Source organism: Anarrhichthys ocellatus, unplaced genomic scaffold, assembly GCF_004355925.1.
Source record: "Anarrhichthys ocellatus isolate YVR2014 unplaced genomic scaffold, GSC_Weel_1.0 scaffold44, whole genome shotgun sequence".
NCBI lineage: Eukaryota > Metazoa > Chordata > Actinopteri > Perciformes > Anarhichadidae > Anarrhichthys > Anarrhichthys ocellatus.
The window spans coordinates 1,033,273-1,058,216 of record NW_022280074.1 but is presented as its reverse complement, the minus strand read 5'-3'; the positions used below and the strand labels follow the sequence as shown (position 1 = coordinate 1,058,216).

The following is a 24,944-nucleotide window of genomic DNA, read 5'->3' as shown; positions in this document are numbered from 1 at the left end:
CACACACACACACACACACACACACACACACACACACACACACACACCAAAACCTGATCTTAGGTCATTTCTGCTGTTGTGTGGTTGAGAGGTCGAATTAAATAATTGTTCCATAAGCCAAAATTTGGCCTCATGGTGGCACTAAGGGAAATCTCATCATCAAAATCCTGACAGTTTGACCGAGAAAATAAAAGTACCACTTATGCTTCGGAGCATGAATGGGCACATCAAATCAATCTGCAATCTGGCCAGTAGTTCAGGAGATATTGGTGACATAAAAAGTAAATAACGTTAAAAAAATAAACAACATCAACTACTGCCAGCAGCCTAAACATTTGGCCTAAATCAGACAGCCTCTCCCAACACTGGCGAATAGAAGAAACAGCAGAGGCAAAAGACTGAACAGCTTATCAAAGCATCAGTGGGGAAAAGTGCTGAGTGCAGCGATGAAGACTTCTGATCTGAGAGAACACTAAAGAGAAGATGCATCTCTTTGATGAGAGGAATCAGCTGTGAGAGCAAGGTGAACCCTTCGCTTTCTGCGTGTGCTTTCCTTTCTTTTCTTTTGTTCTTACCAGGACCAAATGTACTAACAGAAATAGAAAGATGAGAGAAATCCTCAACAATGAGGAGATTTTGTCAGTCCTCACTTCCTGTATTTCAGAGGCTGTTTTAGGAAACACTGTCCTCTACAAACGATGTTCATTCACAACTGCATTGGTTAATATGTGTAGCAGGAAATGAAATGCTGCTCAGAGTATATTTTCATCAGCATGGCAGCAAAAAGTATATACTGACTTTTCATTTATATATATTATTTCCCCCTACAACACCGCTTCTTGTAACTAAAGCATGATTATGGCTCTGTTTAGTCAACTCAAAACACTTTGCCAAGTTCCTAAGTGTTGGTTGATATTGAAAAGGTCACTACATCCTACTACATTATGAAACAAGACTAGGACTCTACAGCAATGCTAGCTGCTCTGTGAGGCTCTACCTGAGCTAAATGCTCACATCGGTGTGCTGACATGGTCACACACCAGCATAGCTACAAAATACTATCAAAAATGTTTGAAAAATATTCTCCTCTATCAAAGCACTGCTAGAGAACATAATGCAGAAGAAAACTGCCCCACAGTTTCATTTAAAGATATTTTGCTGGGGGACAGGGTTATTTTAGGATGGGGACTTGGGTTCAGGAAAAAGTAAAGAAATGGTACCAAAATTAGGCAGTAGCGTCGTTAAAATTGGCATTATGTGTACATACGTATCACAGCTTTACCTGGGTGCTCCTGACTCTCTTGCTTCGGTTGGAGTTCTCCGGTGCCCATGGAAACAGGGCTGCTCTGGTCGTCAGATGTTGTGTTTTGACTTCTTTTCTCCTGTCAGCCAACAACAACACACACATCGGATTCTTATACATGAGACTTTATTCAAATGTCTTTTGACCTGGTAATGTCAATTGACTACACATTCATCGTGTGCGCTGTAAAATGCTCTAATTCTAAATTCATTTGTAGCTGTAAATTTGCTCCATCAGGCCACCAAAGGACCGGCAACACTTTGAGGTCCGGATCTACAGTCTGACCTGGCGGCAGGCGTCGGCAGAGACCTGGGAAGCCGTCTGGGCCTGGCTGGTTTCTGGACTGAGACATGTGGAGGTGTCCAGGCTGAAGAGGGTGGGTAGTGCACCCTTGTTGGTCAAGGTGATAGTCCATGAAATAGTCTGGCCCACCACGTGCGAACCGAAGTCAATGAACTGTCTGTCTACCTCCAGCTAGAGAGAGAGGATACATTGACATACAGCAAAAAGCAGCAGCAAAGAGGAGCTACTCGGTTGTTTATCCGCGATGCGGGGATTACACATTAATTCAATAATTATTGCTCCTATTCTTCATATATCATTATGACTATAGCAATCTAAAGCTACAGCTATATGGGCCAACAAACTCCATGTTGTATATACTCATACGCTCCAAAACTATAGCATGTTTACATTACAATTACATTGGTAATCATTTGGAACACTAATTCTCTCTAGGTTGGCTACAGCACACTACTCACATTACATTTCTTTATGGTGCATCTGACGGGCACAGAGAAGCGACCCACTGCTGACGCAAACTGGAGCTCACCTTCCACGTCCTCGTTGATCTGAGAGGGATTGAACAATGGGACAATGTGTTGCTTTATAAAAAAGAATGAAATGACATCGAGCAGAGAATGAGTTTTGACTTGGCTGATGAGAATATGTAGAAAGATGTATGAAAAAATCTATGGTTCCTGCATTTCTGTTGATTCTTGCAGTTTTTCACAAGGACATATATATATATATATATATATATATAACGTTTTTTGGATTTGACTATCATCGTATATCTGATTTGTTAACAAACCCTGCGGGGAATATCTCAGGCCTCTGTACCTCTCGTTGCCTTGCACTGCTCATAATGGCAAGGAGCAGATCAGTCAAAGACTAGGTAATACACAAAGGCACATAATTAAGCAGATATTCCATTGTATGATTCTTACACTGCTCATCTGAGGTGGATGTGAAAACCCTCAAATTAAAGCTGAAAGCCAGAACCTTGACCATGTAGGCATTACTTAATTTTAAATCCAATGTGCTATAGAACATAACAGACTCAAGAAAAAAGGTGCCACTGACTGCACTGTATTAAATATCATGAAAAGAACACATTAAAAGGTGCACTGCGAAGCTATATAAACTTTGCTATATGAAGAATAAAGCAGAAATGAAGCAGAGTGGTGTTCAGTATTATGACCATTTATGTACATGCAGTTACAGACATGTGTTTATGCAACGACACCAAAAGTCTGCACCATGCTTTACTCCAATTGGAGACAAAGATGTATGCGCTGTATATGTCTAAAAGGAGGGGTGACGTCACTAACCAGAGGTTGAAAAACAGCCTGCATGTCACAGGACATCCCAGTGGATAAAGAAACAGGAGACTCAAAGCTGAAACACAAATCACAATGAATTATGAGTAACAAAATCAGCATTATTATAATGTAAAAGCAGTGTGTATTTTTGTCTTCACACGGCCTCACACGTGGGTAGATTAATGACATAAAAAAAAGGCTCGGTGGAAACACGGTTGTAAAGCACCACAGAATGCGCATGCCTTTGCATTAGGAGGTACGCTGCATTCAACAAGGGAATCAGCAGCTTCAGATGAAATGCTGAAGTGTGATGAATCTCCTGAGACCGGAGAGAACATAAGCAGAAGTAAGAAGCGAAGGTCAAGAGTCAACATGTTTGTTGCTCAGTTTGCACGGAGCAGAAAAAAAAGAAAAGAAAAGAAAAAGCTATTGTTCCATATGGATTTATTTCATTATCATCCTGGAATGTAAACCAGAGCAGAAAGCAAAAGTTTATTTCCAGACAAGAAGAGAAACACGAGGACTGGGAGCTATTTCAAAGAAAACGTGTATCTCACAGCACGTTTACACCGACCCTGATGCTGCCCCGAGGAGCTTCACAACTCGCTCGCCCTTCAAAAAAGACACAAGAAGAGAGCCGATCGATATGAATGTAGCAGGCAGCCAGAGAAGCAGGGAGGATGGTCATAAATTCAATAGATAAACAAAAAAGTGGGAAACATGCAACTATGAGCATAATTAGGAAGCGGCTACAGTCACAGAACATCAAGTATACCAAACGACCATGTTATAAGGTCTTGGTAATGATATCATCTTGTTACAAAATTTGACAAATTTGAATCTGATTGCAATCATGCGTTAGCTCGTTTGTAGTTTATGAGATATCTTTTGTGCCAAAGTTGACATTTTAGCCTTCAGATGGAAGAAGACGAAAGCCGAGCATCGGAAATGGGAAGGGTTCATACTATTTACCTCCGCTAAGGAGTGAGGTGTGTAGTGGGAGGGTGTAGCATGGGAGGGAGTACCAACAATGGCCATGTTGTTGTTCACGTTGATTATGATATGTTTACGTTCATAGTGATAATCTTGGGGGAGTGGCTTCGGAGGGAGGCCTCTCTCCCTAGATTTAGCAACATTTGGAGCTAGTGCTGCCAGCTACTTTCACCGGAAAAGAGTTGGTAGCTCTGGGCTGGGTTTTTTTCCGGTTCGATACATTTTAAAATCTAGCGTACTCTTCCTGGTTCCTCCAATATTACACATTCACAAGCTTTAATTCACAATCAAGGATATACAGATATATACATAGCACCATTTGCTGAACCTGAAAGGTGCATTATGTGCCATTGTTAGATTGCTGTAATAAATAATAATATTTGTAACCTTGAAAATGGTGACATAATTAGCAATCTGTGCATACTATCATAAACACCAGTGTGCAATGGACCATTATGTTTGGCTTGAGAGTTAACTGTTTGAAGTTGCTGGTGCAGCTGTCAGGATGGCTGGCTGAAGCTGGTATCCAGCTCACCACTGTGACCTGGACGTGTATGAAGTCTGGTGGTAATTATGAACGTCACACTGCACTTTCATCAGAATTTATTTTTCATTTGGTTAATTCCCTTCCTTATCGGTACAACTCTTCTTTCCTAGCTTCAAGATAGGTGGTATGAAAAGAGTGTGAAGAGAAAAAAAAAAAAAATAGAACAGTTCACTTGGGATTAAATGCTGAGTGAGGCAGAGTTTGAAAACGCCTGGTAGAGCCCTATTTAGAGTGCTGCAAACGAGGCCATACTGTACAGTATATCTATCGCAGCAGACTGAAGTGATGAAGCTGAGACCGCGGCTGTACGGTGTTACTGACTATGCCGTGCTCTATTTTACGTTCAGGCCCATTGGCTTCTCGTACAGTAAATTAATAAGCCCTCTCAGTTTATTATTCAGCTCAACAGAGCTTAAACATCTTCACACTCTGAAAGCGCTTTACAGCGAAGCATCAAAACCCGGACGACGTGTGAGAACATTACTCGAATAATCTTGCTGTCGTACTTATTTCACAGAAGTGAGATCTTGCTCTCGTTACATCGAGTGGCTACAATATTATTCACATTTCTGCACCGTAGTTTTAGCAATTATATGAAATCAATGAAGTATTGACAACGACAAGTGTTTCAAAGAGCAGCATTTTAGGTCAATTAATCCAATCAGAGATTTATTGTTTTCTTTCTGGTGGATCTTTAAGCAAACTGTGGTATATGAGCTGCCATTGAGTTACCATTATTTTAGATTAAAAATAATATTGAGCTCCACTGCAGTTTTGACTGATTCTCCTGTTGAATTATTTCTTTGTGGATTGTTAGTCAGACGACCAGAGAAGATGAATAAAACAACAAGCACAGTTAAGTGCAGCACGGCTTTCTGATGTCAGTCATTGGAATTTCCTTTGACAGATTACAAGCACTTGAGAATGAATGAAAAGGCCCTTACCAACTTTTTTTTTAGCTGACATGTTTCAACGGGGCACAACTATAACATACTGTGGCTGTCAGGTTTGTATCTATTTGACAGTCACAAAGTCTTTCAGACAAATCAAAAGGTTGACAGGCCACTTTGAAGATGGTTTTAAAAGGCTGGAACTTTACTCGAGGCAAAGTTAAGTGGGGTTTGCTCTGATCTCAGTTGGAGTTTGCATGCAAGGCATTCAGACTTCCAAATCGGAGATCAACCAGCTCTGCTGCCACTCAATTCTAGAGATTTGTTTCCTTTTGTGAGATTGAAACAGTTATTTTGATGGAAATTCAGTCATTGCTCACTCTCAGGATTTGATCGGTGTTTACAAATCTCCGTCTGCGAGCTCACAATTCTTAATAGTCCAACTTATTTCACAATAGATATCCCTCCGGGGTTAAAAGAGAAAGTTAACTAGCCTACAATGTCGGCTGATATTGAGAAGACAGGCTGTATATGTTAAATTAATTTGTTAATCAAGGGGGTCATATCGAATTCAAAACTTTTATTCAGCAGCCCAAGCGTGCAAGAAAGGCCATTAACTGAACAATTCAGAGACGTCGGGGTAATTCTCCCATGTGCTGCGGGATTTGGATGAAACTAAACAAAATTGTAGGTGTGAGGGCAGCCTCAGATTTTGTGGAGTACCACCATTTCTACAGTCTACAGTTTTTATTTCACAACACAGCTCAGGAGAAAACAGACGACAGAAGAGTGTCTAACTCTCAGCATTTGCAATACATGCGAGGAAGTGACACCTGCTCTATCAAATGCGATGTAAATAATAATTGTATTATTATTATTATTATTATAACTACTTGCATAAACACTGTTTATAGTGAATAGTTTTTCACCAAGTCTGGCCTGAGCTGTTGTGTATTTAGTCCCAGTAGTGAAAACATACAGCAGAGCCCATTCTGGCACAAATGCACAATGCGTGCACGCTGGGCGAGGGGGTGTAGGGGGATGGGAAGCCATTTTTAGAAACTCTGGGGGCGTACAGGGAACCATGGGATGGTGTGAAAAAGCCCAGTGTGTTCCTAGTTCACATTTCTCTCTCTCTCCTGATGTGCTAATGGTTTTTGGCTGCGTGAGCCACGAGGGGTTTGCAGTTGTCATGACTGATCTCAATATTGTAGGCAAACACAACAGACAATGAACAGTAGAAGGAGGGTACAATGGCAGAAAGAGGTGAATTTGTGTGACCATAATTCAGCTTTTTAATTAGTCTTCCTGACTACAATAGAAACCAAACTATATGATTCCTCCACTATTATGTCTGTTATCCTGTTGCAGATATGGTGGTGGTTACAGTTACAATAGTTAAATATGTACGGTTTACAGTAGTATACTGTAAACATGATACAACATTTATTGAATCCTTATTTTTACTCTTTTTTAATCAATCTTTCGCTGGGCTTATTACTAACCCACTTAAACTTACTGGGTTAGAAATAGGTCTAGTGTGAGTCAATATAGCACCAATGGAATAATGGGTTAACTTTACCCACTACCCATTGGTGGAAAACCTTACCATACAAAGGGTTGTTTCAATTCAATTCAATTTAAGTAGTACCAGTACTGCAGTGGTCTTATTTTGAACCCAGGGATTTTTGTAGCGAGAGTTTTTATTCAAGAAAATAAATGAAATTGTTTTTTATTGTTCTTTAGCTGAATGAGTCATCCATTGGTCATGACTCCTTCTAATATTGTGTCAATAATCAGTCAGATGTATGTAAACACGACATAATTGAATAGTAGATAGACTGTATGATGGACCCAATGTGTTGGCAGAAGTCAGATGAACCTGACAGCATCAGTTGTTGACCTGTCTGTGAGCGAGTGGAACGGCATGACAAGCAGGAAACAACAAACATGTCTCCCGGTGAGGTACTGCACGGTCTGTTTACTCGTTTTAAAGTTTTCAAAGTTTTTCTAACATTAACCACTAAATCTGACATAGAAGTAGTACGTACTATCATGGTGCTGGATCATCCTAATTTAGATATTTGAGTCACTCAGCGGCTCATAAAATTTGTTGGTTAGCATTTATTCCAACAGACTTTTAGGATTAGACTACCACTCAGGCGGAAATACAGAAACTAAAAAAGTTACTTTCCATTCAAATTAACAATGTGCTGTATTGAACAATAATAGGCAATACAACTGTAGTCTTCTTTGCTGCTGCTGAGCAGCACTGAAGTCGTGGGTGAGGAATAAATACTGCACCATCTTCGACTGTACATGGTTTGTATTGATGCATGCCTTAAAGGAAGAAAACTTGTTTTGGCTTCGTTATTTGTCTTTGTTATTATTTAACACCCGCCTAACAACAACGGAAGAAATAGGGAGTTGCGTGGGTATAATGTACACTCAGATCAGAGGACTAAAGGTGATGTGTTCAGACAAGTGGTCCAGCACGAAGGCTCAAGAGCGGCATCGGTAGTTTCCAGCTGACCCTGCTGTAGCCTGGGAGACTCTTCACTCAGTCGGCAGAACGAAGAGAGACGAAGAAACCACATCAAGTCACGGGGGAGCTGATGGGAAAGTGATGCACAGTGAGTGACCTGGAGAACAATGCATCTCTGTTTGGCCTGTGGGCCGGTGGCAGCCTGAGAGCGAGAGAGGAGATAGCAGAGACGTAGACTGACTCACTGCGCTGAGTCTCATAAGAGGAGCTGCGATCGTGGTGATACAAGCTGGCGTCAATATGTGGGAGGACAGGCTCTGCTTTCACGTCCACTCCAACATCTTTTAAAATGACAAGAAGCGGTTGTATTGAAGTCCTACGTGGTGATACATCGACAGATGTTTCCATGTGATAATTGAAGCGACCAAACATATAGTGGCTTCATAGTGAGCTTTAACATTCGTTGTTGCACACACCTCCAGCTCGAGTGTTGTCGCAATACACTGAACAACTGTGCTTAATTGTGTTTATTCGGGTGTCTATTTTATCTCAGTAAGATCAGTATTTCAATATTTTCCTCAGATGGGATTCATTTTAGGTTCTGGTGGGCTGCTTCATGCAATGGTATGTGTGTTGTTTTGCCCCCACAGAGATTGATTTGCCCCACAGTGATACACAGAGCCAACCTGGAGTTGCTGGCTTCTTTCAAAGTCTAGTGTGTTAATTTCGATGTAGAAGCAACTTCCTTATGGCATTTGGAGCGATGGGTAGCTCTGTAAGGATGGTACATTGACACTTTAAAAGGGACAGTTCAATAATTTTGGCCCCTCTCTGTGGTATTTACTCAGAGAATAAAGATCAATTTAATCCCTGTGCGTCCAGTAGAGTTAGATCCAAGTCACGTGATCGCAAAGTCTGGAGGCAGGGGGGGAACTGCATACCTCCATCCAGACTTTCATGGAATTTGGATGGAGAAGTTAAGGTTTAGGTAGCAAAAGAAGAATTGAAAGTCCCTTTTATATTATAGCCTATTAAAGGGGGACACCAATTCAATGCATCAAAGTCTGTTTACAGGTCTTGGGGAGTACTACTACAGATACTACTACAGATTCCAGGGTTACAAAGAGTGTTCCAGACCTCTGTACCGTGGCCACTACTGTAATGTGTTGACAATGTAAAATCTTACTTGATAGACAGGAAATCCTTCAGTTGGGTGGAGACCCCAAGGAGCTTGCAGTGGTTGGTGACGTAGCTGATGTTAGTCAGGACAACTGTCTTCTTATACATTGTGCCAACTTCAAAGTCCTAACAAAGAACATTCACTGTAATGTCAGTATGTCACTATTAAACTTCATCAACAAAAGATCAAAAATCAGCTGTTAATTAGACATACATAGTTTTAAAGAGGAAAAATGCACACGCAAGTTCATTAATATTCTTTTTAGACCAGTGGTGAGGTACCTTGAAGAGGATGACCTCTGGTTTGCTGATGAATGGAGGCCCTTTCAACTCTTTCCCATGAACCTTTTTAGCAGGAATGTTTAGCTTTCCACTGGCCATTGCCGGTTCTTCCTGCTTTAGGTCTGTCTGCACCGATGTTGTTTTCTCTTTCAGGAGAGTCTGTAACCACAAAGGGAAGCACAGCTGGTTGAGTATTTACACACAATCACATACTAAGACTCCCAACTCACCTCCGCGGCAGCCAGCTAGACACACTCTATCAACAACGGCCACGGAGCAGCCCTTGAGCAAGGCACTTCATCTCCAGATTCAAGAAAGGTCAGAATTTGATGCTGTCGCGGCGGTAAAACTATGTTGTGATGGAGTTAAATTGATTATATATTTATTGTAACTATTGTAACTTATCAATTCTACACTACGTCTATAGAGGAAGCTCTTAATTACACCACATTTTTAGGAAATACGGCTATTGGTCAACTAAGCCTATATGTGTTGAGAGAAATAATAAAACAATACCAGCTTTGGATTTCTAAATGTGCAGTGTTCTCAAACTGTGTTAGAAAGTCAGCTCCAGTAGCCTACAGGCACTCAGTCTACTGTATGCTAATGTGTTCGTATTACTCTGGACACAGATATCAGTGTGATACTTTGTTTGTGAAACAAATTGACCAGTAACTGTTTGGTACCCATTAACCAGATTCTAATATGATGATGACAACGATGGTGATGATCACCATTGTTATTGTATCGTCTTCATCACTGTCATCATCAGTAGAAGTATCATCGTTATCCTCACTGGTTTCCCCAGGCGTAAACACTGACAGTTGTGTTTATTGGGACACACTAACAAAGCATGCAACCTCAACCCCAATTTCCAGCCAGCCTGATTAAATCAGTGAAGAAGAACTCAGACGAATCAGCACCTATTTTGAAATCGTCGAAAATATGGCTTTTAGTGGAATTATCTATACAACGTGCGGCCAGTTTGTTGGTGGGGAATTCAGTGTTGGAAAATATGAAGAAAAAAAAGGATGTGGCTGCTGTGAATGGAATATGATTTATGAGTGTTTAAACTTAGCAGCTTGCAAGATTTTGCTTTTGGTTGGCAGTGGCTTGTTTTAGTGCACCTTGTAGTTCTGGTCCCACAGCCCAGGGAACTCAGGCTCAGCCAGGCTGTCAGCAAGGCTCTGGCGGTCCACTTCCTGGTGCAAGGTTTCCTCCAGGTCCTCAACATCAGAGGAGGCCGACGATGAGCTGCTGATGTCACTGAGCTGTCTCAACTGCTGAAAACAAATGCACATACACAGTGGGTCGTAATTGTTTAAATTCACTTGACACTTGACTTTAACAGTCATTCCACAGATGTCATCCGGGATGTTTCGAACCACTCACGATTGCGGCTCTCTCTTTGGTGGCCGATGGGGGCCCGGGTTCCAGGTAGCGCAGGAGCTTCTCTCTTGCTCTCCCCAGAGATGGGAACTTGTCAGTGGCCGAGGGCTTAGGCGGCAGTGCCTGGTGCCTCTTTCTGCTCTTTTCCTGCTGTCCCTCCTGAAGCATTTTTTCCACGATCTCCACTCTCTTTGACTTCTGCCTCTCCTCGAATTCCCTGAAAAAAGGCAAATCAACAACACCGCATTATACTGAAATGCGGTGTTTTATTCCTCGGCACACAGCGAGAGAAAACACCCACACACTGCTGCATGGAGTGGGAGTGGAGGACATGCATGTGGGAGAGGAGAGGAGAGGAGAGAGGACGTACGCTTGTTTTCGTTTTATCTCCTCTAGTTGTTTCTGTTGGTACATATGCTTGATACTGTTGATTCCTTGGGCCTCCAGAGATTCTTTCAGTTGTCTCTGTCGCTGCTCTTTCTTCTGGGCACTCGCTTTGGCTCTGCTTTGTTGGACCTGTAAGCTCTCCTAAAGAAATCAGATTAATGAAGCTACATTTGACCACATTGTGTCATATGAATCTCTCAGAGCTACTTTCTCCTAAACTATGAAATGCACCTGTTGAATGGTGAAATTGTATAATACAGCACTCAGCACGATGATGACAGCATTGGTAGATCATGATGTTGAGCATGCGAGTACTGGCGAAAACAGCGTACACAGCCCAGAGCTGAATTTACTGCATTCTGGGATCCATGAGGGGGTGTAGTAATGACAATAAAATGAAAATGTCTCTCACATCTCTCCCTGCTAAGAGGAGAACGTGGTCAGAGTGGATGGAATAAACAAATCCAGGTCCTAATGGCGAAACAATGTACGATGATTTCCTTTGGCTTCCTAATGCAGTTGACCAAATGATAGTCTTGTTTGAATGACATTAATGCATTATCATGCATACGACACGGCCATGTCTCCCTTTTAAACAGTGCTATTCATACTGAACAAATACAGAGCCCAGTGGGTGTCATGGGAAGAACAAATAGATTTTGTTAACACAGGACTAATGGCAGTGCTTTGCTTAAAATGAATTATGACCCTTGGCTGTCATAATAATTGTCAGACAAACATCAGGTTCATACACGCATCGTGTTACATGTGTGCTTACGTTGACATTTCAGCACAAGTAAAATAAAGCGAAGTTGTATATCGGTCTACTATGTCGTTAAAGCTTCATGAGCTCATAATGCATCACTAAATATAGTTTGTACTGAAAGGTTGTTTACTCATTCCCTTCGGATTTAATCTTTCTTATACAGTATAACACTATAGACATGGTAGCTATAGAAAAAAGCAATATTCCATTGTTGTGTTTCTCATCACTACGAAAACAACAACAAGAATGCTACAGTTTCAGTATTGCTCACTTGGGTGGCTGCTATGTTAGATTTCAGTGACTTGACAGCCTGTATCCTCTTTTCCAGTAGCTCCCTGCTCTGCTGCTCCTTCTCAGCCTCTTGCCGGTGCATCCTGAATGAAACGGGGACAAACCCAAAGCACTTGAACGCTCAAATACAGGACAGACAGAAAAACTAATCGGCTGTCACTGCTTGGGATTGACACGCGTCATTGCGGTTAATTATCATGAAGAAATGAGTATCATACGAAAAAATAACGTTCACTTAAGCTTTCTATGTGGCATACTGTTAGAAAACACTGTTCAGCTCAGGTTCCAGATACGTAAATGCATTTATAAAAATAAATACATACAAATATACATCTATGTATGGCAAGCAGATGAAGTAATGAGACAGAAGGAAAGGCGTCTGATTGGCTGATAGCTTCTTTCACTGTTCGAAGCAGGAAATGAATGTTAATCAAAGTTAGAGTATCGTTATATAAATAGACAAATTATATTTATTGGCATGTTATATAGGCAGGGTTTTAGTTACCAGTCTTTGCTTGATCATTTGACTCGTGGCACTCAGCCCAAAGCCCATTGTTCCCCATGAAAATGTAAATCCTAAAAATATATAGCTTCATTCATTCATTTTTTTAAAGGTCAAGTAATTTCCCAAAACAGCTGGGCATTGTAGCGTACAGTGAACATTATTCAAACAGGAGTGTACAGTGATTGTGTCGCGGACTATTTTCAGCCGCTGATTAATACACATTTGGTGTTTGCATTTGTCTGCATGGTGCGATGCATGTAGACTCATAATAAACTAGTGCGTGTGGTCTTGGTAATGAAGGAACATGTGACCCGTTGCTGCGTTGTGGCTCATTGATGTGTTTTTAATAGTCGTTTCACCAAAATGGCGCTCAATAAACCACAGTACATCAGGACTGGGCTACTCAGGGAACACTAGCAGTGATCAGTTTGTTGTTGGTTTTGGTCTATTAACCTCTTGAGCTCGGGCCCTATTTGTAGGCCTCTGCTCGAAAATAGCATACCCACACTAAAGTGACCATAGTTCTGTAACTACAAGGTCTATTTTAATAATTTTTGTTGATATAATCAGATCACAACACTTGTGATATTGTTCAGATGGGTAATATTGTGTATATGTTGCTGGTTAATATAGTAATGAAGACATTACACAGCTCAAATTGAAAATAATCAGGTTTGCCTGAAAAAAAAGCACTTTTATTGATATAAGGTTGTTGAAATAATGCAGATATCTCCCTAAAAACTCTCCCAAATCATAGCACAACCGATCAGTAGTTGCTGAATAAAGGTTAAAGTGGGATAAAGTGAAGAATAAGAGGCTTTAGTAGAGAGCGGTCAAGCAAGGTCATCATTTTCGAACCAGCTGTTGCAGCTCTTACATTGTACTTTTATATACTATATAACTATATATTTCACTTTTTTATCACTCATATTATTCAATACATCCAAATACAGCTGTTAGGAATCATTTTGAGATTCCTAACATCATCAGAGCCTGTTTCTGGCTGTCAGCTATAGGATTTTCTCAGTTCATGTGTGTGTATGGGGCTGTAGGTCAGCCTATCATCGGTCGATTTCAGTCACTAAGCCCTCATTCGACGCGTCAGCATCTCAGGAAGGCGTGTGTCGAATTTGGTGTTGATTGACAGAAGTTTCAACCAGTAAAGTTGCAAGAAGTGCCGCGTCTCCCCGTGCGTAAATTTCCGCTCGCCGGAAGTCTGACCGCTCGCCCATGCTGGATTGACCGCTCTTATTCTGGAAACAGCTCGGAAGTAAACAGGATGCAGTTAGCAACAATGACTCCAGCTTTGAAACGGATAATCTGCGACGTTATTGTACTCATTTTTCATAAAACTTGGCCAACAACCCACGATTTTTTTCGGCGGAGGGCAGTACGAAGGTACGTTTGACCACTCACAGCTTCCTAGTGCTCCCACGGAGAGAAAAACCGAAGTTATTTACGCGTTTGGCCACGTGTGCTAATGCTATAAAATGCATTGCATGGCTTGGTAGCCGCTAGCATCAGGGTGCAAATATTGATTTGCGGTACTCATAACGGCGATTTCTGGCCAGGATTTCATGCTTTTATGCCACGTTTTCTAGATGCTTATATTAGTAGTCTATAGTTGTGTTTGGAGTGTTTAAGAAGTGACATATATGATGGTGTTGCCCATACGTTGCTGTTTAATCCGGAAAAAAACTGGACCAATCCACAATATTACCGAAGAATAAGGCTATTTTCAGTACATGATTTTCAGGGGTGCTGAGCCAGAGTGCCCCCGAATTCGGGGGCGTCGTGCTCAAGAGGTTGGGTATTTTTAACAATAAGAAAATACACAATATTGCAAGACCTTATCCTTTTAGGCTTCGAGGTGGACTATGGTGACTGTATCCGATTTAAAAAAACTCTTGCATTTGGCAACAAGGACTTTTCTGTACGTATTTTAGTGCTTTCAAGTTTCCTGCCTGGCCCACTTGTAATATATTTTGCCAGTGTGAGCAAATGATCAATAGGATGTGTCAACTCTCCAAAGAGTCCTCTGAGTAACACCATATTCTTGTTCTAGTCCAAGCCCTGCTCATTGGCTTTAAGGCTGATTACCTTTTAATGGTCTCTTTCAGGTACTTGGCAGCTATCTTGCGGTTCGCCTGGCCCTCTTCAATTTTCTTCTGACATTCAGCCTCCACTTTCTTCAGCATGGCTGCCTGTTTACTATCAGAACACAATCCCAAACACTTATGTAACATATCAGTCATCACAGGGTTTTTCAAGGTTGATATAACTGATTCTCCATACAGGCTTCTCATAAAAGAATCGATAACAAAATGCTACAGCACAATGTCACAGGACAAACATGACCTCCATAGGGCCGTGATACTTTGGACATACTTTAAGGCACTTTTTTCCAATTATAATCATTTACCATGTGCATATCAGTGATAATTTGCTGAAATCAGATGTCTTCTACTTACTTGTTAATGTACTGAGAGAATAATTTTGTATGCTCAGCAGAGCAGTAGCTATCACACACACACACACACGTAGAAATACAGTGTGTACGTAAAAGACGGTGGTTTTCCCTACTCCCTGTGATGCTGCATCTTGAACTGCAGGTGCTGGTTGGCTTTGCTCTGCTGCTGCAGCCTTGTCGCTGCCTTCTGGTCCTGAAGGACCTGGAAGACCCGCTTCTCCTCCTGCACCTCCTGCCGGAGCGAGGAGAACCTGCCAAGCTCCACCTCCACCTCACTCAGCAACAGTCTGAGAAGCAGAAGATGTAGAACTAGAAAATGCATTTCCTGCTGAAAATGTGTTGGAATGCTGAAAGCTGAAATGAATTGTAAAAAAATTGCTGAAAATTAAGAAATGGGAGACTACCTGTCTGAAAAATGTTGAAGCTCGAAAGCATTTAAACTGCACTGCTGAAAACCCTTCTAGTTGAAATGTCTAACTATGGTGTCTGTAGCTGAAAGTATGAGAAGAAGAGGGCTTTGAAAGTTGAAGTTTAACAGGATTTGAAGATTTTCTCCATAGAGATCCCATTAAAGAAAAATTGCATATAGCTTAATATTTCAAAAAGATTACAAATATGAAAAGTCAAAGCACCCCTCTCCTGAAAGAGCTGAACATTTTGAAAGGGAAAAGTCATGTAGTGATATTTGTAGTAGTGGTAGTTGTAGTTGTAGTAGAAGTATTAGTAGTAGTAGAAGTATTAGTAATTAGAAGAAGTAGTAGTATCAGTAGTCGTAGTAATAGCTGTAGTATTGGTATTTAATATAACAGTAGTAGTAGTAGAAGTAGTTATAGTAGTAATAGTTATGGCAGTAGAAGAAGTAGCAGTAGTAGCAGTTGAACTAATAGCCGTAGTAGTAATACTACTTGTAGTAGCATAAATAGCAGTAGTAGTAGTAGCAGTTGTAGTATAAGTAATAGTAGTAGTGGTAGTAATAGCAGTGGTGGTAGTAATAATATTGATGGTAGCAGTAATAGTAGTAGTAGTAGTAATAGTAGCAACAGCAAAAGTTATAGTAGAAGTAGTAGTAATACTATATTAGCAGCAGCAGTAGTAGTTGTCGCAGTTTTAGTCAGAGCATTAAGTTTTTCAACAAAAAAGCCTAATTTTGAGCTTAACGTTTAAATACAGTTAATCCATGAGGCTTTTATTTTGAAAGAGTGGGGCTGGGTGGGGGAGAAAGGAGAGACAGAATCAGAATGTATGAAACAGGTTATTAAATGAGTCTTCAGCAAAAGCATTCCAGTTAGATTTCACTCTGTGGGGCTTTTATTTTGAAAGGGTGGGACTGGGTGGGGGAGAAGAGACATAATCATAATGTTTGACACACATAAACAGAGGTTATTAAATGACAGGCTTCATCACAAGCATTTCAGGTAGAGTTCACTCTCTGGGGCTTTTATTTTGAAATGGGGTGGGGGGTGGAAAGTCCTCTTAAAATCTCTAAGACCTGAATGACTGTATGAGAGAGAGAGCGAGAGCCTGCGTGCGTGTGTAACTGGTTGCCATGGTGACGACTCACCTGGTGTTAGAGGCAGACTGATTAAGAAACATTACAATAAACAGTGATTTTGAACAAAGCCCCTTTTAACAAAAAGCGGGAGTCTGAGTGCCAAAATATGGATACCGTGAGAAAGATAAGACTCTGCCGAACGTGGTAATGTGTTTTTTATGCTTGTGGTGTTAAAAATATGAGCTGCAGAGCAATAGACAAAACTGGTACCGTCTGCTTTCTTTGAGAAATGAGTGGTCAGATTTAACATGGAGTCTAATGGAGCAGTTTGTTGGAGTTCATGTCCCTCTGCGGCTCCTTGAGCCAAATGTGTAAGTCTGTGGGATTCCACAGTCATTTGTCTACGACAAGGACAAGATTAGCTACTTTTACATCCAGAAATTATGCATGAAGAGTGAAGATTGTGGACACAGTGGCAAAAGACAAATCTTTTTTTCACAAGAATCTCAAGCTGCTCTTCACTCTAGCGGTGACATCACGCACTCTAAGCTGCGCAATACACACCCATTATAAAAGCAGAAAAGGACTGAAAAAATCATAAAAGTTAAATTGTTACAGTTCAAAAAGTGTAAAAGATGTCAAAAAGCTGAATTATGCGGCAATATATCAGGATTTTCTCAACATTTGAAAGTTAAAATGGTGTCTGTAGCTGAAAGTATGAGGAAGTAGAAGGATTTGAAAGTTGAAAAAGTTTAAGAGGATTTGAAAATGTTCTCCATAGACATCCCATACAAAAAAAAAGTTGCAAAAAGCTTAATAATTCAAAAGGTTTAAAGGTTAGAAATATGAAAAGTCATAGCAGACATGAGCTGAAAGAGCTGAACATTTTGATAGTTGAACGGTTTCTGTAGCTTAAAAATGTGGAAGGAGTTAAGTAGCAAAAAGTGTACGGAAGAAATATAAAATAAAGAGGAATAAAGATTTGAAGAACAATTGTTGGAATGCTTAACAGCATTCCAACAATGAGGTGGATGTAGATAGAACATGTAGTTAAAAACGCTGACTGGTGGTGTATATTATCTTGCAGAAGTCACTTACTGGAGCAGAGGTAGGAAACTAGAACTATATTAGGGTTTTGATGCGCAATGCAGCTTTTATTTTGTAGGTTTTAGTTTATTAATGAGATCAATCAACTGAATCAAATGGTCGAGGAGGCAAACACTTAGCGGGTGATAATTGGAAACGCCTACAAAACAGCATTCCGACTATTAGAGGATATCAATTTCCTTTAGAAAAACAAGCAGTTCCTTAAAACAGAATGAGGCCGCTTTTCTTGCACATCGAACGAGAAGATGATGGTTTGCAGCGTTTATAATCACTGTGATGCAGCTGCACAAAATGTCAAATGAACAGGCTTCCTGACTAAAAAGAGCACTGTTTTAGAAAAAAACACAAGGGGGCTGCACTGGTGTAGGCGTGTTGTTTCAAGTACCGTCGAGATGCTGAAATACAATCCAGGAAGTTTTGAGAAATAGATTCATGGGTTTGAAGGTTTATCAGACACCTAAACGCTGCCTGGTGGTTTGCTTTGTTGCCAGGTGACGTCACATTGAAACGTTTGGGCTGTATTACCATGCAGGTTTTATTTGTAGCCCCCTGTGTTTGCTCCCCCAGTGTTAATGCAATGGTCCCATTGAGAAAAATGTGCTAGTGTCAAACTGTTTCCCTCTCGGACTCACTCTTGATGCTTCAGCCCAGTGTTGATGTAGCCCTCCAGCTCCTCCTCACTCTGCAGCTTCTGACACAGATACTTGTGTTGGGCTCGCAAACGAAACACTGCCACACTGCAGATTAAAACAAACAACGAGCGGAACACACAGGGGGTTGGACAAACATCTCATGTATGAATATAAAGAACAGGCCAGTCACCAACTCACCTGTTGTCTGCTGCTCTCTGTCGCTCTATCTCGTCCTCCAAGTTCTCCCTGTCCTCCACCAAACTTCCAATGTTCTGACGACAGAGTTGAAGCTCTTCTCTAGGAAAAAAAAAAAAGGAAACATGAAATTACACAGACCAGTTCAAGTGTCATAGACATAGAAAACTTCCCAGATCAAAGCCAATCAGAAAGAACTTTTTCAAGGCTGTGAAAGTGCAATGTACACAAAGCATCAAGCTAATGGATTTCCTCGTGGCCATTGCAATAAAAGGAAGGCAATTCTGTGGGCTAACAAAGTAATCTAATGAAGATATTTAAAAGCTGAGAGTGGGCACACACACACACACACCTCAACAGCTTTGAATTGCCTAATGTTTATTTTTGCAGTTTAATGGTGTGCAAAAGAACGATCTGTGAGCGGGGAAAAAGGAAAATCACGGCACATGGTACAGCAAGAGCAGCAGATTGGTTAAAAGCCAGGTGTGCTTAGGTTCCATTAAACTTGTGTTTGATCACAGTGCAGTACAGCTCTACTCTGACCTTTGATGTTTTCTGCTAAAGGAAAATGACAAACATTTTTTTTTGCTGGGGACCGCATCACACTTCATCGGGTGCTTAATGGCTCGCAGTGCAGACAAATAAAAAGAGGGAAGAGGGGACATTATGGGAAATTGTTCTCTCCGCAGCTGAAATGATTTCCTGCAAATAGCTGAATCAATTGGTATAGAAATGATTGGCTCTGAGTGAAGAGGGCAAGAGGGGAATGACCTGGGAAAGTGGAATAAAACCGAAAAATAAGATCTTTTTCAGAAACGGAAAAGATTGTGGGAAATTGTTTGCTTTTTCTTAGTGCTACTGTGGCTCGAGAGGTCTGTTGATTGCCAGGTCCAGACCTGGCTTTCAGCACGTCATCCTCCTCCTGTCTGTGAAAGCGGTCCAGCTGGTCCAGGTTTCGTCTCAGCTTGAACATCCGTGCTGTCTCGGCACAACGCCTCTTCTTACCATTCACGGCCGCAACCGCAAGGTCACCATCACGGTCAACATCACCATGGTCATCTCTACGGGCAGATGGAAAACGACATTTTGGAAAGGTTGCATGTTTAATGCAAAATCTGGTCATGCGTTATGTACATGCATAAAATTAGACCACTATTATGCCTGGATGTGTTTGTACTGAGGTTTTACGATGTAAAAACTATCACAATCATAATTAGCTTTGCTATTTTCTATTAAAATATCATATTGAAAATCACATTAAGTCAACAGGATTGATATATAATATATTTTTATGATATGATCCACAGAAAAGCAAGAAACACTCACTCATACAACTCTTCTAACCACTTCAAATCAGGAGGAGGAAGGGCTGGCTCTTCATCGTTAAAGGTCTCCTGGTCCGGAGCATCTTCTGAAATAAACATGTATTTATTATAGTGAGGGATCCCAGTCTCTTAAAACCCTGGTAAAATAGACAGTTATATGTACACATCTTACAAGTTGAGACTACAAGCTGCATTTGAGCAACAACAAGGCAGCAACAGGGGTTGTCACTCACCATCGCTGTCCTCATCAGTGCTGAGGTGGACACTCAGCAGTCCATATCTGTCTGGCGCCACATCAAATGGACTGTCCCTGTCTTCGACGTCCATTTCACCTGATTTATGAATGACACAGGTGCATATTAGCAGACAAACCTAGAACTTCAACATGTCCCCAAGAATGGGCTGAAGGCTAACAAACTCTTCAGTTATCCGGCAATTGAACGTGGCATTGCTCATTGAATTGTTGGAAGCAACTGCTTTTATCCGGCAGACATGGTGTTAATTAATTATCAGTAACGCTATTGAATTTTAGCATCATTTCGATGTTTTGCTCTTAATTGCTTGTCCACAACGGCCGCTGGTCTCGTTAAAAAGCTGAAAAGTCATTTTGAAATGTTGTTTAGTGGATTAGCTATGTCGGCCGATTCAAAGATGGACTCTTAGTGATTTGCAGCAGATGTTAAGTCGTATGTTTGAGGTGTGTGACATTGTCACTGAGTAAGACAACATTCAATGACCAGATTTATGAATGGAATTTGGCGTGTCGTTTCCCTACAGTGGCTAGCTATAGCTTGGGAAGCTAGACAGTTTAGCCGTTAGCTAGCTACGTTAATGCACAATTAATGCTACATTTAGGCTGTACAACATTTAGAGTTAACAACTTCATTTAACGAACATTAAGCCGTTACCTCGCTTGTCTAGGGTTTCCACCTCTTGGTAAGACATCTTCTCAAAATTACTTTTTCTCACTACAAAAGTTACTCCGCCATGTTTGTTAGTGTTTCCAAGGAGACGGGACGCAAGGGGCGAGGCCTTGCAGTCCCTCGAGACGACTGTTAAGGACGTCTGTCAAATGAACTTTCAACTGGAACCTACTGGTAGAAAAATGAACATGAAAGACTACTGTGGTGACAACATATCGTGTCATTCTGATCCATAAATCCACTGAAATGACCCAAAAGGACGTTAAAAGAGTTTTTATTATTTTAAAATCACACTGTGGGCCACTCCTACTTATGTTTGAGTAGGAATAAGTGGTTGAGTATAAGGCTACAATGCTGTTGTTCTTCTAAAATGATTCTTTAAAATTGCATTTTGTAACTTCCTGTCTGCTGTTACCTTCTTTATAATTTCCTTCACCAACACTAGTTTATTTCATCTGATTAATATCAGTCATGCCAGACTCAGCAGAAAATGTCTCAGCTGGTTCAGAAAGAACAATGATAAATCTGTGAGTTATGCAAAATCTTTTGTCAAGCATGCAAGGCTGCTATCTGATTTACACGGGAAAAGACGTTGATTTGTAGTTGATCAGTATTGCACCGGCACAATGGGCTTTTTACTGGAAAGATTCTCTTTTATTTGACACACTAAAGCTCAATTCATCATAATGTTGAAGAGGAAAGAGAAGAAGAAGAAGGACAGAAGTGTGTCGTAACATATTAAAAACTTGTGATACATGAATATTTTGGATCACCGAGGGAGACTGAATAAATAAAAGTATGAGTGTATGTGTGTGTGAGAGTGTGATGTATAATAGAGGGCATGCTTTGTTGGAAAGACAAAGGCAAGGCACTGCGAGGGATACAAAGACTCCAGCTAACATGAAGGATGGATCAACTGGAGGAGAGCAGATAGAGATGGAGAAAGAGAATACATGAGGGTGAGAGGAATAAAAGGAATGAGAAATGGTGTTGGAGAGACACAGAATAAAGTCCCATGCAGTGCATTGTAGTGTGCACCGTATTCTGGTATCTTATATCAAAAGAGCTTGCAGTGCAAATCCAACTGGAAGGTCCGGTGGGAGAGAGAGAGAGACTGGGGTTTGAATCCACCACCACCACCGACTCCAGGCCTGCCTCTGCTCCCCAGGGAGAGGCAGCAGAAATCAGGGCAGGTGCACTCCTGCAACACGCACTCTCCACACAGCACATAAAAGAGGTTACTTTTAATAAGGAGAAAATAAAAGCCTGCACATTTTGATAGAATGGAGGATACATTTCCTATCAATCCTATATATGTTTTTTTAATCAATGTGAAAGGAGATTTAGGCTTACCTCTGGGACTCATATCTCTATAGTGAAATAATTCACTTGGAAATTCATAGAAAAATGAACGTGCGGAGATGGGTTTATGACTTTACCTTGTTTTTCCTTTTGCTTCATAATCTATTATATATCTTTGTTGAGGCCTCTTGGATTTGGTGACCTCAAACTGGGGAGACGAAATAATGTGAGCACCTCATGGAAAAGGACCCGGACACATTTCAACCGAATATAGACGCTGTGGCGAAAGTGGGTCAAAATAAAGCGAACACAGTCACAGTACTCGGCAGACAGTCAATCAACACTTTGAATTGTCAAAGCAAAATGAGACAGTGAACAGAAATTGTCTGAGGCCAAGCTGCAGGTGCGTCACTCAGATGTTTTTACTTTTTCAAAACAGATGACAACACTGTATAGGAGAAGTATTAGCAAGTTTAAGAATAATGGTTTTGAATATAATGGTTTGTGGTATTTATATAAATGTTTTCATACTATTTTTGGGGGGCAGGCTAAGTGAATGAAAGTGAAAATAGATTACATTAGTTATTACATTAGTTTAAAAAATAAATAAAACAAAAGTATATCCTAAATGTGTGGGATTTGATGAGAGATATAGTTCAGATTTACAGCACTTTCCCAGAATCAGAAACCGATACTGGGGTGTGTGTGGGGGGTGGGGGGGGGAGTGCTACTGTCCCCCAGACCAACTCAATTACCTCTGAGTGACCCTTTGGGCCCCATTGGGTCCCTCACTATGCTTTTCTTCTCCACCAGAGTGAAATACGACTTTATTGGAGACAGTAATTACCTAATGGGTTGATTCGAATGTGTTTAACATTATATAATATAGTGTTCGTGGCCCCTCCCTCCCCTGGCCAGATTGAATCTGACGCTTAGAAGCCAAGCAACGGAGGAAATTGACAGATTAGTGACTCTCTCTCCATCCCTCCATCTCACCCCCCCCTCTCTCTGCTCTGTTGCCGGCGGACAGACGGCGGCGGCGGCGGCAGCGTTGGATCGGCTCGTTGTTGCGGTCGGATCGGGAGTTTTTCTTTTCCTCGGTGCGCTCTGCTCTTGTGCGCTCCTGGACGCGGAGGAATTGGGGAGCATGACCATGGGGTCATCATCACCACCACCACCACCACCATCATCCTCAACTGCATCAGCACCACCACACTCTACTTTGTTCTCGACAGCGCCGGATCACGAGGAGAGCGCGCTGAAATAAAGCTCTTGGCGGTGGGCTTTTGTCGTCGATTTCCATTCCGGGAAACTTTTTTTTTTTTCTTTTTACCCTCAATTATTTACCACAAAGCGTGCGGAATGGAGATCCCAACTTTCCTTCTGCCGAGTCTTGGGCTGCTCTTCATTGGAGGGGATATTTTCACCTGGTGAGATCAGCTTTGCTTTTTTACTTCTAGCAGGTGTCTTATTTCTACTTCCCACCACAAAAAAATAGAAATAAAATAAAAAATAGGTGAATAGAAAGTTGGATAAACCATAAACTTAAAGTCTGACCGGAACAGGCAAACGACCACTGAAAATGAGAATAACATTATGAGGAGATCATTACAATATCCATACCTCTCCATGGACGGTGCATCGCGAGACAATCAACAATATCATACTTTAGAAAAATCAACATAATTTAAAGCGAAAATATCGCCAGTCAGTTTGATCTCCCTCGTGGTAGCCTCCCACGACGTCACCCTATTAATATTAATGCACAGTTATAACTATGCTTCTCCACACCCACAACCTGAAGTCTGCTTTCTCCTCTGCTTCACCTCCGGGCACATAGAGGACCTGATGACACTATTTGCATAATGCATATGCACAGAGAGAGGTGATGTTTTTTAATTAAAAAAAAAAAAATCTTTATGCAGATGACTTCGATGTGAGGTGAGTGGGTGCGTTTTTAGTGTAATGTCACCCACCTCCAGGCCTGTTCCATCAGGGTGTAGGTCAGCATACACAGTCCCCACCGCTAAAACCACCAACACAGGCGGGAAGCCCAGTTTGGAAGAGTTTAAGGAAAGGCAGGGAATTAACAGATGGACAGCTGCCGTCTCAAATATGCCACAGAATTTTGCTCACGACGCCTCCTGTTCACTGCACATGGAGCTGAAATTAGTCTTTTAGAATTCATTTTAGCGCATTCAACTGTGCATTTAAAGTGAGGTGAGATTTGCAGGTAAAATGAAGATCCTACGAGCCAAGACAACCTTAAACTTAAAGCGTACATTGAAATTTAATCCAAATGTGACCTCAGATTGTCAGTATTGCAAATGACCTTCTCACACAGCTGTCATGATTACAAAACAGGTTGCTTTTGTCAGCTGGTAAACCAGGTGTGTGCAAAGGAGTTTTCGTGCTTTGAACTTTATATATGTCTTCAGTGGAGGCCTACTGCGCATCCATCTGTGTGCAGTCGAAATGCCCTCGTGCTGTCTCGTCCACGAGCTTTCACAAGCATCCAATTCTTGGGATAATCAGCATCCACCGCCGAGCCCCATGTTTTCCCCCAAAGCCCATATTCTGGCAAGTGCCTCCACTGGAAAAGGGCAGAGGGTGAAGCTACTTAAGCTTTGGGTGGAATTTGGACAAATCACTTCTATTGTCCCTCATGGCTGTCCACCAGCAGAGGGAGTAACAGCTATTGTAATTGGATTTTCCTGCCTCAAGTCACTGCTGTTATTATTATTTTGTTCTCAGTACAATGCAGAGTGTAGGCTTTTTCTTGCACCTCATTATGTGTCAGCTCCCTCTTTCTCTCTCTCTTTATCTCCCTCACACACACACACACACACACACACACACACACACACACACACACAC

The 24,944-nt window shown here is 41.3% G+C and overlaps 2 protein-coding genes across 7 annotated transcripts in view; one reads left to right on the top strand and one right to left on the bottom strand.

The window, feature by feature from the left end:
* Positions 1-24,401, bottom strand: part of cfap74 (cilia and flagella associated protein 74) — a 60,688-nt gene extending 36,287 nt beyond the window's left edge. For 3 of the 6 annotated variants that reach the window (XM_031868700.1, XM_031868705.1, XM_031868704.1), the window contains exons 1-18: positions 20,751-24,401; positions 20,076-20,174; positions 19,844-19,928; positions 19,414-19,578; positions 18,521-18,619; positions 18,323-18,427; positions 15,205-15,378; positions 14,722-14,832; positions 12,097-12,199; positions 11,043-11,200; positions 10,676-10,889; positions 10,411-10,566; positions 9,284-9,442; positions 9,009-9,127; positions 2,917-2,983; positions 2,065-2,154; positions 1,589-1,777; positions 1,283-1,382 (exon numbers count right to left, since the gene is read on the bottom strand). In XM_031868700.1, the coding sequence (XP_031724560.1) occupies positions 1,283-1,382; positions 1,589-1,777; positions 2,065-2,154; positions 2,917-2,983; positions 9,009-9,127; positions 9,284-9,442; positions 10,411-10,566; positions 10,676-10,889; positions 11,043-11,200; positions 12,097-12,199; positions 14,722-14,832; positions 15,205-15,378; positions 18,323-18,427; positions 18,521-18,619; positions 19,414-19,578; positions 19,844-19,928; positions 20,076-20,174; positions 20,751-20,787 (2,230 nt within the window). In that variant the 5' untranslated portion in view covers positions 20,788-24,401. The remainder of the gene's footprint in view (positions 1-1,282; positions 1,383-1,588; positions 1,778-2,064; positions 2,155-2,916; positions 2,984-9,008; positions 9,128-9,283; positions 9,443-10,410; positions 10,567-10,675; positions 10,890-11,042; positions 11,201-12,096; positions 12,200-14,721; positions 14,833-15,204; positions 15,379-18,322; positions 18,428-18,520; positions 18,620-19,413; positions 19,579-19,843; positions 19,929-20,075; positions 20,175-20,750) is intronic. The other 3 variants (XM_031868703.1, XM_031868701.1, XM_031868706.1) reach the window with 3 other exon arrangements.
* The window catches only part of gabrd (gamma-aminobutyric acid type A receptor subunit delta), a 30,555-nt gene continuing 28,711 nt past the window's right edge, over positions 23,101-24,944 (top strand). The window contains exon 1 of the mRNA XM_031868707.1: positions 23,101-23,497. Within this exon, the coding sequence (XP_031724567.1) occupies positions 23,430-23,497 (68 nt within the window). The 5' untranslated portion in view covers positions 23,101-23,429. The remainder of the gene's footprint in view (positions 23,498-24,944) is intronic.